Below are 20,329 nucleotides of genomic sequence, written 5' to 3'. Positions count from 1 at the left end.
CATACATGGACACACATGCTTTGTGTAATGCCAGTGGAAGGTCACTGGTAAAAATTGAAAAGAGTACAGGGCCATGAGACAAACATTGGCAGTAGAATGGCCTTACTAAAATGCTCAATGACTTTCAACGTGGCACCGTCATAGGATGCCACCTTTCTAACAAGTCAGTTTGTCACATTTCTGCCCTGCTAGAGCTGCCCCGGTCAACTGTAAGTGCTGTTATTCTGAAGTGGAAACGTCTAGGAGCAACAACGGCTCAGCCGCAAAGTGGTAGGCCACACAAGCTCACACAACGGGACCACTGAGTGCTGAAGCGCGTAGCACTTAAAAATCATCTGTCCTCGGTTGCAACACTCACTACCGAGTTCCAAACTGCCTCTGGAAGCAACGTCAGCACAAGAACTGTTCGTCGGGAGCTTCATGAAATGGGATCCGTGGGACGAGCAGCCGCACACAAGCCTAAGATCACCATGCGCAATGCCAAGCTTCGGCTGGTAGTGTAAAGCTCGCCGCTATTGGTCTCTGGAGCAGTGGAAACGTGTGATGAATCACACTTCACCATCTGGCAGGCCGACTGACGAATCTGGATTTGGCGGATGCAAGGAAAACCTACTTGCCCCAATGCATAGTGCTAACTATTACGTTTTGTGGAGGAGGAATAATGGTCTGGGGCTGTTTTTCATGGCTCAGGCCCCTTAGTTCCAGTGAAGGGAAATCTTAACGCTACAGCATACAATGACATTCTAGATGATTCTGTGCTTCCAACTTTGTGGCAACAGTTTGGGGAAGGCCTTATTTGTTTCAACATGACAATGCCCCCATGCACAAAGCGAGGTCCATAGAGAAATGGTTTGCCGAGATCGGTGTGGAAGAACTTGACTGGCCTGCACAGAGCCCTGACCTCAACCCCATCGAACACCTTTGTGATGAATATGAACGCCAACTGCGAGCCAGGCCTAATCGCCCAACATCAGTGCCCGACCTCACTAATGCTCTTGTGGCTGAATGGAAGCAAGTCCCCGCAGCAATGTTCCAACATCTAGTGGAAAGCCTTCCCAGAAGAGTGGAGGCTGTTATAGCAGCAAAGGGGGGACAAACTCCATATTAATGCCCATGATTTTGGAATGAGATGTTCGATGATTAGGTGTCCACATGCATTTGTCCAGCGCTACAGGGGACTAAGGTAGTGTAGAGGTCACAACACTGTTTCTATGGAGACTGTTGTGGAGGAGCGTTCCATGGTGTCGTGGAATCACAGGCAGGTCTTGTACTGCAGGAGTTTCTCTGCCATAAGGCTGCTTCCTACTGCTCTACTCTGCACCACACTCAGGTCTAGGTTCCTGGGACACAGGGGAGGAGAGACTGCTAGGGTGGATCTGGCTCAATACTGGCACCTGCCTCAATACTGTCACCTGCCTCAATACTGTCACCTGTCTCAATACTGTCACCTGTCTCAATACTGTCACCTGTCTCAATACTGTCACCTGTCTCAATACTGTCACCTGTCTCAATACTGTCACCTGGCTCAATACTGTCACCTGTCTCAATACTGTCACCTGTCTCAATACTGTCACCTGCCTCAATACTGTCACCTGTCTCAATACTGTCACCTGTCTCAATACTGTCACCTGTCTCAATACTGTCACCTGCCTCAATACTGTCACCTGTCTCAATACTGTCACCTGTCTCAATACTGTCAGCTGTCTCAATACTGTCACCTGTCTCAATACTGTCACCTGTCTCAATACTGTCACCTGCCTCAATACTGTCACCTGCCTCAATACTGTCACCTGTCTCAATACTGTCACCTGTCTCAATACTGTCACCTGTCTCAATACTGTCACCTGGCTCAATACTGTCACCTGCCTCAATACTGTCACCTGTCTCAATACTGTCACCTGCCTCAATACTGTCACCTGTCTCAATACTGTCAGCTGTCTCAAATACTGTCACCTGTCTCAATACTGTCACCTGTCTCAATACTGTCACCTGTCTCATCTGCACAGACTATATTAATACTTTGTTCAGGTCACCTCAAGGGGTCAAGGAAATTCTCAAATTTGTATCACTGAAAATCCTCATGTCCTTTGCCTCATCTACAGTGACTATATTGATACATGAGAGGTTCTCATACTGTACCTGGAAGATATCCACCAGAACACCAGAGTGTTTATGGTCATCAACATGGCTAAGAAGAAGAAGAAATGCTCCAGATTCCCTTCATGCAGTGTGTTTGGGTAGAAGTTACCTGTAGTTGGACAGGAGAACAGTACTATCAGTGGCCATAGGACTGAATCACCATAATGCAGACAGAACCCCATCAACCATTCCAACATGAATGTATGTTCCTCTTCAGTTTCTATGGTTACGATGATGCATCTGTTAGTGAAGCCTTTACCTCCAGAGAGTAGGTAGACCAGCTGGATGATGAGGGCTCCCAGGAAACAGCCCCCTCCGTAGGACAGGGGGAGGAAGTGCAGGGAGATGCCTCTGATATGACTCGGTGTCAGGTGGAAGGAGATCACAGAGCCTGGAACAGAGAAGAGAGGAAGACTGGGAAGAGAAAGAAGCATTCATTTGGTTCAAACGTCTCTTGTCTGTCTCTAATACACCAGTAGGGGGCATCCTAACCCTAGCTTCCAGAGTTCAGAATACTATCCTCCGTGTTGGCAGTTGGTTCCAAAACTCCACATTCTAACTTCATCCTAACTACATATGGTGTCCATTGACATTCGAAATCTCAAACCCAGTTTGTCTCTGTGTACGAACAGTGTAGCAGCAATAGGTGTGTCAGAAATACGTGCTCAGCCAGCCCCAGTAGGATGTACTGGGGGAGCCAGCTGGAAGCAGGCCATGGAGGACACCTGGAGCACCTTCCCTGACAGGGCCTGCTCCGTCAGAGGATAGCCCTTCCTGTGGACCTCAGACAGGCCCGCTACCAGGACAGACTGGGCCGCACACGCATGACCCAGCACTGAGAGAGGAGAGGAGGGAGGGGACAGGGAGAGAAACAGAGAGAGAGGGAGAGAGAGAGACATTAACATTGACTGGCTCATTGATGAGGATGGTATTTGTGTGTGTGTCTGTGTGTGTGTGTGTCTGTGTGTGTGTGTCTGTGTGTGTGTGTGTGTCGTGTATGTGTCTGTGTCTGTGTGTGTCTGTGCGTGTGTGTGTCTCTGTCTGTGTGTGTGTTTGTGTCTGTTTGTCTGTCTGTCTATCCGTGTGTGTGTCTGTGTGTGTCTGTGTGTGTGTGCCTTGTGTGTGCTTACTGATGACTCTGTCGGGGGAGAAGGGTGTTGTGATCTCCACATGAATCTAGGTAGCCATAACCAAATCAGCTAGTCACTGAGAGACGATATATCAACACAGAGATGGGCAAAATATACTGTACATCAAAAATGGAACTTGTTAAAAATACCAGATACTCTAAAGACTAATGTATCAAACTTAAATACAAAATACTTTTGTAGTTGTATGTAGATAAAATACAAATACATACAGGTAAATACATTTGCTAGTATACACCTTCACTACAACAACATTCTCAGTGACGGAAGAAAACAGCTTTTAACTTTCTATGACTGTGATATGAGATTGTTCATCTACCTTAGTTGAATGTACTGATGGTAAGTCTCTCTGGATATGAGTCTCTGCTAAATGACTAAAATGACAATGTAAAAATGAACAATTGCAAAGCACACTGGGTATTATTATTGGCCTTCTTTTGGGTGCAGAGCTCATTATTTTAATACCCAGCATATTTTTCAAGTGTTCTTTTTTACATGTATATTTAGTTCATTTAGCAGACGCTCTTATCACACCATAGTGCCATCAGACTTCTGATACCAATGCAGGGTGAAAGGGGGGCCACAAGATGTGAACCGCTATAAAAAAATGGTATAGAAAAGTATTTTGTATTTTCAAAATACATTGGAGTGTAGTTCATCCCAGCATAATTCAAATGACTAAATACTCCGAAGTAATTCATATATGTATTTCAAATGCATGTAACATAAATACAAACTATCTCTGCCGACTACCAAAAAATCTGTCACACTTCCTTATCAAAGAAACCACACCCCCTCTACATACAGAGTACACATTTTTGTCATTTACTAGTCACTTTATCAAACCATAGTGCCATCAGACTTCTGATACCAATGCAGGATGAAAGGGGAACACAAAATGTCCAACCCCTATAAAGAATGGTATAGCTGAACATACTCGGCCCCCAGTTGTTTCTCCCAGAAGGCTCCAGGTCAATGTGTTCCATAGATACCTGGTGCCTCTTCAAAAGGCGGGTGATTGTTGGTAGGCTGATGGATGCCACATTGGCAAAGGTGTCATCATTCTCCTCAATGGCCTGCTTTATTTCAGACAGACGTATGTCATTCCTGGCCCTCACCATTTCCACCACTGCCCACTCCTGCTGGTCGGTCAGAACACGACCACCACCATGGGGTCTTCTGTCAATTCTGAGGGTAGAACAAGAGTATACTGTCAGTAGATCATACTGGAAGAATACTGGAACAAGTTATGTGAATTTACATGCATTACAACATGTAATTTATTGTAAATGTAATGGTAAAGCATAGTGCATATCCAGCAGACTTACCGGTTTTCTTGGAGAAAATGTTCTCATGATCTTATTGACAGTTGATATTTTCAGATTGGGGTGAACTAATCTGGCAGCCTCTGCCATGGTAAGGCCTCTGTTTACCACATGGTCAACGACGATGGCCCGGACTTCATTAGACACAACAGTTCCCTGCCGTCTGTCTCCCTCTCTGATGTCCACCTCTTTGACGGGACCCATGTCCACCTCTTTGACCTCTGACCTCTTTGACGGGACCCATGTCCACCTCTTTGACCTCTTTAATGGGGCCCATCCCTCCTCTCTGATTGGCCCCTTGTCCACGAGCTCTTTGATTTCTTCCTCTCCCTTGCTGTCTATCCTGCTCCATGTTGAAAGAAATGTTCATAAACATCATTTTATATGGTGACCAATTGTGGTTCCCACTATGTGGAATCAATTAGCAATAATGAGCAGTCATTATGTATGGTTATCATGTATCATACATGTTATCTAGATGTTTATACTTTACAAACACATTTTATTTCTGTAGTTCTCAAAATCCTTATATAGTAGACAAACCAGTTTAAAATCTATAGTTTTACCAAACGGTTAAGTGATTAACCATTAAGCGCAGTTAGACTAAGTGATGGTCAAATGTATTTAAACAAATGAGAAGAGAATCATATGAAAAGTATTGTGAGCATTGCATTTTGAAAGGCATTTACTTTATATGAAAGGTATTTCTCTAGATGAAACACTGATTAGGTTTGGTGAAAATGTTACTGTGTGGTTTTGTGTTTTGTACTTAGTCAATTGAAAATGTGCTTCAAGTTTAGAAGAAAAAAGTAACAGCCTTTTTGACGATCTGTGATGAGTTTTGTTCTAAGAGTTGTGAAATTGTACCACACACTTGTGAAAATAGTACCAAGACAACACTGGGGAACAGGTTGTCTGGAATCCAGTAACAGTGGAAATTGACCCCCTCCTCTCTCTCTGTGAGTTATCAGTGCTCTGTACAGGCAGAAGTTAGTAAGTATGAGACAATCTTTACTGAACTGATCGGGTCCATTGAGAGAATACTCACTGAGGTGAAAAGGTTGATTAGAGGCCAGGAGAAGACTGCAGCGAGACGGGTTAAAGGACTCCTGGAGCAACTGGAGCAGGAGATAGCTGAGCTGAGGAAGAGAAGCACTGAGCTGGAGCAGCTCTCACACACAGAGGATCACAACCATTTCCTCCAGGTAACTCAACTGCCTTGTTCCATGTGATATGAAGTTGCATTTTTTAATAGTGACAGAATTCGAAATGTCTCCTTAGCTGAAGACCAAAGAAGAGTTGTCCCTCTGTAAGTGATATTCAAACACCCTCTCAAAGACAACATACATGTTCTTTCTTTTCCTTATTGGGTTTTGTTGTTCATCAGTCAGACGTCCTCCAGCTGACATTGGATCTGAATACAGCTCATCCAGAACTCAGCCTGTCTGAGGGAAACAGGAAGGTGACAGCCACTGATAAAGCTCAGCCCTATCCTGACTACTGGAGACAGCTGCTGTGGAGAGAGGGCCTGTCTCGAGTCTGCTACTGGGAGGTAGAGTGGAGCGGTGGATGGGTTGAAATAGCAGTGTCATATAGAGGGATCATCAGGAAAGGAAAGGTCCCAGAGTCTACATTTCTAGGTAACAGTCAGTCCTGGACTTTGGAGTGCTATCCCCCCATTGTAGGTTTTGGCCCAATGCTAATAAAACAGAAATATCTGTCCCCTGGTCCTCCAGAGTAGGAGTGGACCTGGACCACAGGGCAGGAACTCTGTCCTTCTACAGCGTCTCTGACACAATGACCCTCCTCCACAGAGTCCAGACCACATTCACTCAGCCCCTCTATCCTGGGTTTGGGATTGGTACAAAATCATATCTCAATAATTACCAGTAGATACAGATGATTTCAACCATTTCAGACATATTGATGGAGAGCTTCTGGGTTATTAACAGTCTTCCAGTAGGCCTATGATCTGGTTCAATTCCCCTTTTTTAAAGTTATTGTAAAAATAAAAATAAAAGCCTGGTCCCAGATCTGTTAGTGCTCTTGCTTAACAGATGGCATGATGGCACATACAGACTGACACTCAGGCTTCAGACTTTTACTGTCTACCTGATCACCTCTTGGCTGTTGCAATCCTCTGTAAATGGGTCTCTTTTTCTCTTGATGTAAACTGTAGTACTGGCAAACCAGTCAAATCAGAAACTGGGATCATTGTTGATCCATTTATGATAAGATGAGAATATTTAAATCACCCATGTACATGTATGAATCCAAACAATTCTGTATTCTGTATCAATGTGATCTTTCAATATAAAACTCATCATCATGACATTGGAATTGCTCTGTTATTGAATTGATTGACCCAATGAATCAGCTATTTCCAGTCATCTATGTAGCAGTATATCCACAGGGGGAGGAAGTGCAGGGAGATGCCTCTGATATGACTGGGTGTCAGGTGGAAGGAGATCACAGAGCCTGGAACAGAGAAGAGAGGAAGGCTGGGAAGAGAAAGAAGCATTCATTTGGTTCAAACGTCTCTTGTCTGTCTCTAATACACCAGTAGGGGGCAGGTACACCAGTAGGGTGTGTGTGTGTGTGTGTCTTTCTCTGTGTGTGTTTGTGTGTGTATCTGTGCCGTGTGTGTGTGTGTGTGCTTACTGATGACTCTGCCGGGGGAGAAGGGTGTTTTCTCCATGGACAGGTAGCAGGAGGTGACACACTCCATGAGAGGGGCCAGCAGCAGCAGAGGTAGGATGCTGATGACGTTCATGGCACCGATGGGCAGCAGGAAGCTGTTCAGGTGCAGGTTTTTATTTATTTTTTATTTATTTATTTATTTCACCTTTATTTAACCAGGTAAGCCAGTTGAGAACAGGTTCTCATTTACAACTGCGACCTGGCCAAGACAAAGCAAAGGTTAGAGGTCATGGTCTGAATGTAGTAACCTGATGGAATCTGTGGGAGAGGTCAGGGTAACAACAGATTCTAGGACAACTTTATGGAGGATAAATAAACATTATAGCTTTGCCAGCATCTGAAAAATAATGTATTTGGACTTTCCACTGAAAACAAACAATGACCTGAAAATGTTCTAAAAATCAATGAATGAATGGAACCATTTATTTGTCTCTACAGTTTGAAGGAAGTTTCTAACTAGCATTAGCGCTTTGAAGTCTATAGTAACTGCTAGCATGCCATAGACTTCCAGTCATTGCGCTAACGCTAGTTGGCATTGGCTCCCAAAACTACTACAAACTTCCTTCATACAGGATGCAGAGACATTAAAATGGTGTCCATGAGTTCATCTGACTCTGGGGAAATAGATAAAGGGCTTCATTGCCTAAATCCCGAAGAATCCCTTTAAATTGAGTTTTTCAGTGATTGCAATTATTAATTTTTGCATTTACATTTACATTGTAATCATTTAGCAGACACTCTTATCCAGAGCGACTTTCAATTATTGCAAAATGTGAATCACAATTTTAAAAAATGGTATAGAAAAGTATTTAGTATTTTGAAATGTTTAGTTCAGCCCAGTGTGATTCAAATGACAAAATACTCAGAAGTCATTAAAACACGTATTTCAAATAGATGTAAGAGAAATACTGAACATCTCTGGCTACTACCCAACACTCTGTCACACTTCCTTATCAAAGAAACCACACCCCCTCTACATACAGAGTACACAGTCAAGAGGAAGCCCCTCCCTGTCCTCTGGTGTAGAGTTCCATGAAACAGAAAGTTATCTTTGACACTGCCATTGCTTAACCTATGGGAGAGAGCACCAAAATGGCAGAGAATCGGGAACTGTTCTGTTGCTCCATCTGTCTGGATCCACTGAAGGATCCAGTGACTACTGCCTGTGGACACAGCTACTGTATGGGCTGTATTAAAGAAAGCTGGGATCAGGATGATCTGAAAGGGTTCTATAGCTGTCCTCAGTGCAGAGAGACCTTCACTCCAAGGCCTAATCTGAGGAAAAATAACATGTTGGCTGAGTTGGTGGAGAAACTGAAGAAAACAGGACTCCAGGCTGCTCCCCCTCCTGCTCTGTGCTATGCTGGACCTGGAGATGTGGCGTGTGATGTCTACACTGGGATCAGAAGGCAGAAAGCCCTCATGTCCTGTCTGGTGTGTCTGGCCTCTTACTGTGAGATTCACCTCCAACCTCACTATGAATCTCCTGCTTTCAAGAAGCACAAGCTGGTCAAAGCCACCGCACAACTACAGGAGAAGATCTGCTCTCATCATGACAAACTGCTGGAGGTTTTCTGTCGTACCGATCAACAGTGTATCTGTTATCTGTGTACAATGGATGAACATAAAGGCCATGATACAGTGTCAGCTGCAGCAGAGAGGACTGAGAAACAGGTAAGACCAGAACTACTTGTTGATGACTGTCTGATAAACAAATAATTAAAGATACAGTAGGAACTAAGGCTGTTTGAATATGAGATCATTCAAATGATATCGATCCACGGCAGAACAAATATGAACACAAACCTTGAGTATATTGTGTTTGCTCCCAATGTATCACCATTTTCTGAAGTCAAACACTATTATCATTCCGAATGCCCTTTTAGGAGTTCAAAGTTCAGTCTCAACCCCTTGATACATGTACGTCTACCATAAAAACTAGAATCATTCACATAGCAACATTTAAATATCTTATGGTAAAGGGACTTCCTCAAGATTTTAGACCTTCCTCTCTATTGGCCCTATGTCCCATTACTATACTATTGATCTACTGGACAAATAAAGCTTGGTAGCTCATTGAAGAGTGATTCTCCACAGAGGCAGCTGGGGATGAGTCAGCAGAAGGTCCAGCAGAGATTCCAGGAGAGAGAGAAGGAGCTGAAGGAGCTCCAACAGGCTGTGGAGTCTCTCAAGGTGAGTATTGTTGACCAGAGGAGACACACCATTTCACTTCTCTCCTCCAGTCAGAGAGAGAGAGAGAGAGAGAGGGGCCCCTATCCAATCCCACTGACCCCACTATTGGGAACAAGCTGTCTGGACCCCTTTCAGAGTATAGACTGCTTAATGTAACCGGCGAGGTGGGGACAGCTGAAGGGGGAGTTTGAGTCTCTCTGTCAGTGATGGGATGTAAGGCAAGCCCAGAGCTAGATTTCCGTGTTGAGAGAGATGGATGCTCCCAGCTCTTTCTTTTTGGGGTTGGAAAAACAGAGTGGGGAAACCAAGAAGATCCCTTGTTTTATGTTTGTCTGATGGGCGGGTAACTTCTGTTGTGGGGAGATGAGGGAGCCTGATGGGTGGGTAACTTCTGTTGTGGGGAGATGAGGGAGCCTGATGGGTGGGTAACTTCTGTTGTGGGGAGATGAGGGAGCCTGATGGGCGGGTAACTTCTGTTGTGGGGAGATGAGGCCGCGGCTGTGGAGTTGTACTCTGATTTATAGAGGGCATAACTCTGTGATCCTGGTTGTTCTCAGGTTCTGCTCACAGACCTTTCATACTCTCTCTGTAACAGAGAATTGACATTTCCCTGGCCTTTCACAAACTCTCAGCTGCCGTCTCTCAGACGGTCTGCCTCTGATTTTTTTTAAAAAAAGGTCTGGGGAATTATTTTACAGGACGTGTTGTGTGAGTGCGTCGGGGTGGGGGAGCTGTCGCTAAGCTGTAGACGGGAGGCTTTGATTCTCCTACCCAAAATAGGGATTTGAGCGACATAAAGAACTGGAGGCCTGTGGCATTGCTCTGTTTGGACTATAAGGTCTTTACCAACGTCCTCGTTAACAGACTGAAGTCCCACCTGGACTCTATTGTACAGAAGGACCAAACGTACTGTGTACCAGGACGCTCAAACACAGACAATCTGTTCATAATCAGGAGAAAGCCTTTGATAGGGTGGACCATGAATATCTGTTCAATGTGTTGTTTTGGTTGTGGGGAGAATTTTGTGGCCTGTGTTCAAATGCTGTACACTGGGGCTTCATGTATGGTCAAGGTGTGGGGAGGGCTCAGTAGGCCAGTCTGGGTAGGGAGGGGCATTCACCAGGGATGCCCACTGTCAGGGCAGCTATACAATCTTGTTATTGAGCCCTTTCTGGGCCTGCTACGCAGGAGGCTACAGGGAGTATGGGAGCCAGGCATAGGGTTGGGGACAGGCATAGCAGTGTCAGCATACGCTGATGACGTCTGTGTTGGTTAGGGATGAGCAGAACCTACAGGCCCTGGAGAATAGTTTGAGGGTGTACGAGGGGGCGTATTCTGCTTAGGTAAACTGGGGCAAGAGTGAGGCTCTGTTATGTGGGGCATGGAGGGACAGGGCACCTCCCATCTTCCAGGGGGGTTGCAGTGGGGCTGTGAGTGGCTCAAGATGCTTGGGGTGTATCTGGGCTCGGAGGGTTGGGATAGGAAGAACTGGGAAGGAGTGTCACAAGCGGTGGTGTCGAGGCTGACGAAGTGGAGGTGGCTCATCTCCCAAGTGGCATACAGAGTGAGGGTGCTGATCATCAACAACTTGGTGGCATCCTCTCTATGGCTTAAATTGGCCATTCTCAACGCCCCCGGTGGTCTGCTTGTGGACCTGCAGCGCAAGTTAGTGAATTTAAATTAGTGCACGCAAATTAGTGCACCTCCGCAGCTTCCAGGCGTTCTGCTTGTGGACCTGCAGCGCAAGTTAGTAAACGTTTTATGGTCAGGGTGGCAGCGTTCTGACTCCCTCAGTGTCAATGTTAAACACATCAGGAGCTTAGCGGGAGTGAAGGGGCATCAGTGGCAGGGGGTTGTGGGGGCTGAGAGCATGGCAGGGTATAGGTGGAGGGTGCTCTATAAGCTCCCAGTGCTGGAAAGGTCAGGGGTCGTCCAGTGGAGGGTATTACATGGAGCCCTGGACACCAATAGCTGGTTGGCACGGGTTGACCTGGGAGTTGGGGAGGGGTGTCCGTTTTCTGCAATGACAGACTGTTCATCATGTTTTTTCTGTGTTGCCAGGGTAATGCCATTACTGTTGACGCCTTAGGGTTGAGTTTGAGTTGTACAAAATGATCAACAGTGTGGAGATGTTTCAGGAGGTATGGGGGCTCAGGGGGGCTGTCTGTACGGCTGGAGAGGAGGGGTTGGATGGACGGTTGGAATGTGGTGCTGGATGGTGTATTGTACTGTGGTGTTGGGTACTGGATAATGTGATTGTGTGGAGGTTGTGGTGGCACGCAATGTGCTTTTAGGAGTGGGGGTGTTAGTGTAATGAGGATGGCTCATTAAAGTAAGACAAGTCAGTCTCTCTTTCTCTCTCTCTCTCTCTCTCTTAACAGAGCTCTGCACAGGCAGCAGTGGAGGACAGTGATACGATCTTTACCGAGCTGATCCGCTCCATTGAGAGAAGGCGCTCTGAGGTGAAGGAGCTGATCAGAGCCCAAGAGAAGGCTCAAGTGAGTCAAGCTGAAGGACTCCTGGAGCAACTGGAGCAGGAGATAGCTGAGCTGAAGAAGAGAAGCACTGAGCTGGAGCAGCTCTCACACACAGAGGATCACATCCATTTCCTCCAGGTAACTCAACTGCCTTGATACATGTGATATGAAATTAAAACTCAATGTGAAACTCTCAATCATTTGGTTCTGTTCTCTCTCTCTCTCTCTCTCTCCCTCCAGAGATATCAGTCTCTCTCCGGTACCAGTGTATCTTCAGACTTACCCAGCATCATTGTCCGTCCTCTTCAGTACTTTGGAGATGTGAGTAAGACTGTGTCTGAACTGAGAGAGAAACTAGAAGACGTCCTTAAAGGAGAATGGACCAAGATCTCCACTACAGGTGTGTTGAAAATAATAAGAACATCAACTTTAAACCATTGAAAGTTCCCTACTAGTCATATACATGTGGAATATGGTATGATGATAACATTCCCTCTCTCTGTGAATGTGTTTGTGTGTCTGTAGTGAATATAGTGGATGTTGTACTGCCTCCAGAGCCCAAGACCAGAGAACAGTTCTTACAATGTGAGTCTCTTTATTCTGAAGTAACTAACAGTCTCTTTTTACTGACACTCCTAACAATCCCTCTAGAAATATATAGCAATAGTAGATCTAATCAAAGACTGGGTATCTATCTGACTCCTCATATTTCTCTGATTTGATCTCTGCTGTGCTCTAATCAAAGACAGGGTAGATACAGTATCTGACTTCACTTATTGTTCTAACTCCCCTCATTGGTCTCTGCTCTGCTCTTCTCCCAGATTCCTGTCAGCTCACACTGGACCCAAACACAGCACACACACTCCTCTCTCTGTCTGAAGGGAACAGAAAGGTGACCTATACAGACCAAGTCCAACCATATCCTGTTCATCCAGACAGATTCACCAACTACTATCAGGTTCTGTGTAGAGAGGGTCTGTCTGGACGCTGTTACTGGGAGGTGGAGTGGAGTGGGTGGTGTGTTACAGCAGTCTCATATACAGACATCAGCAGAACAGAGACAGATGGTGGATTTGGAGAGAATGACAAGTCCTGGAGTTTACTGTGTTATAGTGTTGGTTATTGGTTCAGACACAATAATGTTGTGACTAAAGTATCAGGCCCTCAGTCCTCAAGAGTAGGAGTGTACCTGGATCACAAGGCAGGTACTCTGTCCTTCTACAGTGTCTCTGACACAATGACCCTCCTCCACAGAGTCCAGACCACATTCACTCAGCCCCTCTATCCTGGGTTTTATCTCTCTGGTACTGCTGAGCTGGTTAAACTGTAGTAGGGTCCACATAGATACTAGTCATGCTGGTGTAGTCTATAGCTGAGCTGGTTAAACGGTAGTAGGGTCCACATAGATACTAGTCATGCTGGTGTAGTCTATAGCTGAGCTGGTTAAACTGTAGTAGGGTCCACATAGATACTAGTCATGCTGGTGGTGATGGTCCCCAAATGTGATGATTCATTCTGCTCTGTTTTTATGTACAATGATTTGATTGATTTGATCTTCAGAAGATGTTATGAATTACAATTCAATGCATTCATATTTTTTTAAGTGCAATGTTTTAATCTTATATATTCACATTAATCATGATGTATGCTGTTAATGTGTGTTGGTTGTCATTCAGAACCATTGAAATGTTTTCTCAATTGGTTCTCTGTCTCAATGTCATTTTCCTCAGTATCATGGAACAGGTAGTGTTACTTACTTGCTAATTGAACTATATGGGCCGGTTTCCCGGACACAGATGAAGCCTAGTCCTAGACTAAAAAGCATGTTCAATGGAGATGTACGGGAAACCGGCCCTAAGTTTGGCATCTTTTTTTTCTCCCGTCCTGCTCAGTCAAGCAACATTAAACCTGTCCAGCAGGTGGTGCTATTAACCAAACAATAAAAACCCAGCAGATATCTTGACTTGCCACTCAGTATATGAGTAATGTTCAGAATTGTACTTTAATATCATTGGAGATTGATGGTCTTTTTAATCCACTACCCAGAGTCAGGAACAGATGAAGTTAGGTCTGGTACTGTTCAGTTAATAAATATGATTCATGGTGATGGGAAATAAAAAATCCATCTAGTAGTAGTTTTCCTTTGCTATTTATTCCAAGGTGTGTCTTTAACTTGTAAATGGATTGTGTTGAAGCTGGCATGTGGTGTGGATGATAGAATAGAGTGAATAGAGGAGAGAAGAGAGGAGGAGAGGAGAACATCATATAGAAGACAGATAAGATAGAGAGACAATTCATACACAGGGGAGTTACTGACTCTGGCCCAATTGACACCCTGTTCCCTACGTAGTGCACTAGGCTACTTCTGACCAGATCTAAAGTAGTGCACTACATAGGGAATAGGGTGGAGATTGGAGATTTGCTCACTGGCATTAGACTATTAGAATATCATACTGTAGTATTATTGGTTGCCTCATTAGAATATCATACCGTAATGTTAGTGGTTGCCTCATTAGAATATCATACTGTAATGTTAGTGGTTGCCTCGTTAGAATATCATACTGTAATGTTAGGGGTTGCCTCATTAGAAATCATACTGTAATGTTAGTGGTTGCCTCATTAGAATATCATACTGTAATGTTAGTGGTTGCCTCATTAGAATACCATACTGTAATGTTAGTGGTTGCCTCGTTAGAATATCATACTGTAATGTTAGTGGTTGCCTCATTAGAATATCATACTGTAATGTTAGTTGTTGCCTCATTAGCATATTAGAATATCATACTGGAATGTTAGTGGTTGCCTCATTAGAATATCATACTGTAATGTTAGTGGTTGCCTCATTAGAATATTATACTGTAATGTTAGTGGTTGCCTCGTTTGAATATCATACTGTAATGTTAGTGGATGCCTCATTAGAATATCATACTGTAATGTTAGTGGTTGCCTCATTAGAATATCATACTGTAATGTTAGTGGTTGCCTCGTTAGAATATCATACTGTAATGTTAGTGGATGCCTCATTAGAAATCATACTGTAATGTTAGTGGTTGCCTCATTAGAATAGCATACTGTAATGTTAGTGGTTGCCTCATTAGAATATCATACTGTAATGTTAGTGGTTGCCTCATTAGAATATCATACTGTAATGTTAGTGGTTGCCTCATTAGAATATCATACTGTAATGTTAGTGGTTGCCTCGTTAGAATATCATACTGTAATGTTACAGTGAGGGAAAAAAGTATTTGATCCCCTGCTGATTTTGTACGTTTGCAAACTGACAAAGAAATGATCAGTCTATAATTTTAATGGTAGGTTTATTTGAACAGTGAGAGACAGAATAACAACACAACAATTATAAATTGTTATAAATTGATTTGCATTTTAATGAGGGAAATAAATATTTGACCCCTCTGCAAAACATGACTTAGTACTTGGTGGCAAAACCCTTGTTGGAAATCAGAGGTCAGACGTTTCTTGTAGTTGGCCACCAGGTTTGCACACATCTCAGGAGGGAGTTTTTCCCACTCCTCTTTGTAGATCTTCTCCAAGTCATTAAGGTTTCGAGGCTGACGTTTGGCAACTCGAACCTTCAGCTCCCTCCACAGATTTTCTATGGGATTAAGGTCTGGAGACTGGGTAGGCCACTCCAGGACCTTAATGTGGTTCTTCTTGAGCCACTCCTTTGTTGCCTTGGCCGTGTGTTTTGGGTCATTGTCATGCTGGAATACCCATCCACGACCCATTTTCAATGCCCTGGCTGAGGGAAGGAGGTTCTCACCCAAGATTTGACGGTACATGGCCCCGTCCATCGTCCCTTTGATGCGGTGAAGTTGTCCTGTCCCCTTAGCAGAAAAAAACCCCAAAGCATAATGTTTCCACCTCCATGTTTGACGGTGGGGATGGTGTTCTTGGGGTCATAAGCAGCATTCCTCCTCCTCCAAACACGCTGAGTTGAGTTGATGCCAAAGAGCTCCATTTTGGAGCACAACACTTTCACCCAGTTCTCCTCTGAATCATTCAGATGTTCATTGGCAAACTTCAGACGGGCATGTATATGTGCTTTCTTGAGCAGGGGGACCTTGCAGGCGCTGCAGGATTTCAATCCTTCACGGCGTAGTGTGTTACCAATAGTTTTCTTGGTGACTATGGTCCCAGCTGCCTTGAGATCATTGACAAGATCCTCCCGTGTAGTTCTGGGCTTATTCCTCACCGTTCTCAAAATCATTGCAACTCCACGAGGTGAGATCTTGCATGGAGCCCTAGGCCGAGGGAGATTGACAGTTCTTTTGTGTTTCTGCCATTTGCGAATATTCGCACCAACTGTTGTCCCCTTCTCACCAAGCTGCTTGTCGATGGTCTTGTAGCCCATTCCAGCCTTGTGTAGGTCTACAATCTTGTCCCTGACATCCTTGGAGAGCTCTTTGGTCTTGGCCATGGCGGAGAGTTTGGAATCTGATTGATTGTTTGCTTCTGTGGACAGGTGTCTTTTACACAGGTAACAAGCTGAGATTAGGAGCACTCCCTTTAAGAGTGTGCTCCTAATCTCAGCTCGTTACCTGTATAAAAGACACCTGGGAGCCTGAAATCCTTCTGATTTGAGAGGGGATCAAATACTTTTTCCCTCACTGTAGTGGTTGCGTCCCCCCTTTTTCTTCTGTTGTGTTTTCCCTCAGTGTTCCTTATTGAAAATCAATTAACAATTCATCCCCCCCAAAAGAATCTTATTACGGTTTTGTTTGAATCACTTTGGTACTATTTTCACAAGCAGGTGGTACATTTTCACAACTCTTAGTATAAAACTCCTAGCTGGTCACGCTTGTAAAGCAGCCAGTCTTTCATTCAAAACCTGTCATTGTGCATTCATTTGGATTGGAAACATCTCTCACCACACAACCATTGATTCAAAATATAAATGTAATGAGAGCATTGGTTTAATCACTAAAACAACTTAAAACTACTCAATTGAAAATATATCATTAACTACCAGTTAATCCAATAGCAATCACTGCAAGATAATTGTTTCAAATAACCCTTAGAAGTGCTGAAATTAATATGCTACAGTACTGTAGATGACAGTTTACATTAGGCTATACACTTACATGACCCAACAACATTGACAATCTATCATTTCCATGATATCTATCCAATGTGTAATCAAAGGTGTGATCAATGATGACATCCTCTACAATCATTCATGGGGAAATTGTAATATTTTTCTGATGTAATTGCAACATACAGTACTGTCTGTAATTAGATGTAAGACATTAAATGAAACATTACATGAATGAAAATAAAATAATGTTTAGCACGCATTAATTTGCATCAAGCCTATCTAGAGCATTTGGCCATAAATTCTCATCCACATCAGTAAATGTCCTCATTGTTCATGCACCGCTGGAGAAACCTTTCGGCATGTTGAATCAAAGCTTGACATTGGTCCACCGCCATGGGGTCTTCAGTCAATTCTGAGGGTAGAACAAGAGTATACTGTCAGTAGATCATACTGGAAGAATACTGGAACAAGTTATGTGAATTTACATGCATTACTGCATGTAATTTATTGTAAATGTAATGGTAAAGCATAGTGCATATCCTTCAGACTTACCGGTTTTCTTGGAGAAAATGTTCTTATGATTGAATTGACAGTTGATCTTTTCAGATTGGGGTGAACTAATCTGGCAGCCTCTGCCATGGTAAGGCCTCTGTTTACCACATGGTCAACAACGATGGCCCAGACTTCATTAGACACAACAGTTCCTTGCCGTCTGCTGTTGTAGAAATATATATGACTCATGAAGTAGTCAACTCAAACATATCTCACAAGAAACTGGAGCCTGTGAATCCAAGAATTATACTTTTATTATCTAATAACGAAAGCCGAGCAGTTCCATGAAACGGCTGTCTCTCTCTGGCTTAGACATCCCTTTTATAAACCCACACAAATGCACAAACAGGCATACATGGCATATACAGTTACCCCCGGTTAAGTGATTAACCATTAAGCGCAGTTAGATTAAGTGATGGTCAAATGTATTTAAACAAATGAGAAGAGAATCATATGAAAAGTATTGTGAGCATTGCATTGTGAAAGGCATTTACTTTATATGAAAGGTATTTCTAGATGAAACACTGATTAGGTTTGGTGAAAATGTTACTGTGTGGTTTTCTGTTTTGTACTTAGTCAATTGAAAATGTGCTTCAAGTTTTGAAGAAAAAAGTAACAGCCTTTTTGACGATCTGTGACGAGTTTTGTTCTAAGAGTTGTGAAATTTTACCACACACTTGTGAAAATAGTACCAAGACAACACTGGGGAACAGGTTGTCTGGAATCCAGTGACAGTGGAAATTGACCCCCTCCTCTCTCTCTGTGAGTTATCAGTGCTCTGTACAGGCAGAAGTTAGTAAGTATGAGACAATCTTTACTGAACTGATCGGGTCCATTGAGAGAATACTCACTGAGGTGAAAAGGTTGATTAGAGGCCAGGAGAAGACTGCAGCGAGACGGGTTAAAGGACTCCTGGAGCAACTGGAGCAGGAGATAGCTGAGCTGAGGAAGAGAAGCACTGAGCTGGAGCAGCTCTCACACACAGAGGATCACATCCATTTCCTCCAGGTAACTCAACTGCCTTGATACATGTGATATGAAGTTGCTTTTTTAATAGTGACAGAATTCGAAATGTCTCCTTAGCTGAAGACCAAAGAAGAGTTGTCCCTCTGTAAGTGATATTCAAACACCCTCTCAAAGACAACATACATGTTCTTTCTTTTACTTATTGGGTTTTGTTCTTCATCAGTCAGACGTCCTCCAGCTGACATTGGATCTGAATACAGCTCATCCAGAACTCAGCTTGTCTGAGGGAAACAGGAAGGTGACAGCCACTGATAAAGCTCAGCCCTATCCTGACTACTGGAGACAGCTGCTGTGTAGAGAGGGCCTGTCTGGAGTCTGCTACTGGGAGGTAGAGTGGAGCGGTGGATGGGTTGAAATAGTAGTGTCATATAAAGGGATCATCAGGAAAGGAAAGGTCCCAGAGTCTACATTTCTAGGTAACAGTTAGTCCTGGACTTTGGAGTGCTATTCCCTCCCCATTGTAGGGTTTGGCCCAATGCTAATAAAACAGAAATATCTGTCCCCTGGTCCTCCAGAGTATGAGTTGACCTGGACCACAGGGCAGGAACTCTGTCCTTCTACAGCGTCTCTGACACAATGACCCTCCTCCACAGAGTCCAGACCACATTCACTCAGCCCCTTTATCCTGGGTTTGGGATTGGTACAAAATCATATCTCAATAATTACCAGTAGGTACAGATGATTTCAACCATTTCAGACATATTGATGGAGAGCTTCTTGGTTATTAACAGTCTTCCAGGTGGCCTATGATCTGGTTCAATTCCCCTTTTTTAAAGTTATTGTAAAAATAAAAATAAAAGCCTGGTCCCAGATCTGTTAGTGGTCTTGCTAAACAGATGGCATGATGGCACATACAGACTGACACTCAGGCTTCAGACTTTTACTGTCTACCTGCTCACCTCTTGGCTGTTGCAATCCTCTGGAAATGGGTCTCTTTTTCTCTTGATGTAAACTGTAGTACTGGCAAACCAGTCAAATCAGAAACTGGGATCATTGTTGATCCATTTATGATCAGATGAGAATATGTAAATCACCCATGTACATGTATGAATCCAAACAATTCTGTATTCTGAATCAATTACTGAATCAATGTGGTCTTTCAAAATAAAAGTCATCATCATGACATTGGAATTGCTCTGTTATTGAATTGATTGACCCAATGAATCAGCTATTTCCAGTCATCTATGTAGCAGTATATCCACAGGGGGAGGAAGTGCAGGGAGATGCCTCTGATATGACTGGGTGTCAGGTGGAAGGAGATCACAGAGCCTGGAACAGAGAAGAGAGGAAGGCTGGGAAGAGAAAGAAGCATTCATTTGGTTCAAACGTCTCTTGTCTGTCTCTAATACACCAGTAGGGGGCATCCTAACCCTAGCTTCCAGAGTTCAGAATACTATCCTCCATGTTGGCAGTTGGTTCCAACACTCCACATTCTAACTTCATCTCAACTACATATGGTGTCCATTGACATTCTAAATCTCCAACCCAGTTTGTCTCTGTGTACGAACAGTGTAGCAGCAATAGGTGTGTCAGAAATACATGCTGGCTCTCTGTCACTCACAGGCAGGGGTGACGAGGGCCTCAGCCAGCCCCAGTAGGATGTACTGGGGAGCCAGCTGGAAGCAGGCCATGGAGGACACCTGGAGCACCTTCCCTGACAGGGCCTGCTCCGTCAGAGGATAGCCCTTCCTGTGGACCTCAGACAGGTACACC

At 43.9% G+C, this 20,329-nt stretch overlaps 1 protein-coding gene and 1 long non-coding RNA gene across 2 annotated transcripts in view; one reads left to right on the top strand and one right to left on the bottom strand.

The window, feature by feature from the left end:
• LOC311113818 (uncharacterized protein) overlaps positions 1-13,312 on the top strand; it is a gene marked incomplete at its 3' end in the record, with an annotated part of 31,310 nt that extends 17,998 nt beyond the window's left edge. The window contains exons 7-12 of the mRNA XM_084189116.1: positions 8,396-8,986; positions 9,410-9,505; positions 11,887-12,120; positions 12,223-12,382; positions 12,508-12,567; positions 12,804-13,312. Of these exons, the coding sequence (XP_084045242.1) occupies positions 8,396-8,986; positions 9,410-9,505; positions 11,887-12,120; positions 12,223-12,382; positions 12,508-12,567; positions 12,804-13,312 (1,650 nt within the window). The remainder of the gene's footprint in view (positions 1-8,395; positions 8,987-9,409; positions 9,506-11,886; positions 12,121-12,222; positions 12,383-12,507; positions 12,568-12,803) is intronic.
• Positions 13,313-17,235: 3,923 nt separating this feature from the next.
• LOC311113817 lies at positions 17,236-18,612 on the bottom strand. The gene is made up of 3 exons (XR_014611044.1): positions 18,442-18,612; positions 17,591-17,819; positions 17,236-17,450 (listed from the first exon to the last, which is right to left on the bottom strand). It is a non-coding gene; the product is annotated as an uncharacterized lncRNA (long non-coding RNA).
• Positions 18,613-20,329: the final 1,717 nt, after the last annotated feature.

This window comes from Coregonus lavaretus (assembly GCF_964263955.1).
Source record: "Coregonus lavaretus genome assembly, contig: HAP1_SCAFFOLD_1305, whole genome shotgun sequence".
Taxonomy (NCBI): domain Eukaryota; kingdom Metazoa; phylum Chordata; class Actinopteri; order Salmoniformes; family Salmonidae; genus Coregonus; species Coregonus lavaretus.
This window is presented reverse-complemented; position numbering and strand designations above follow the sequence as displayed.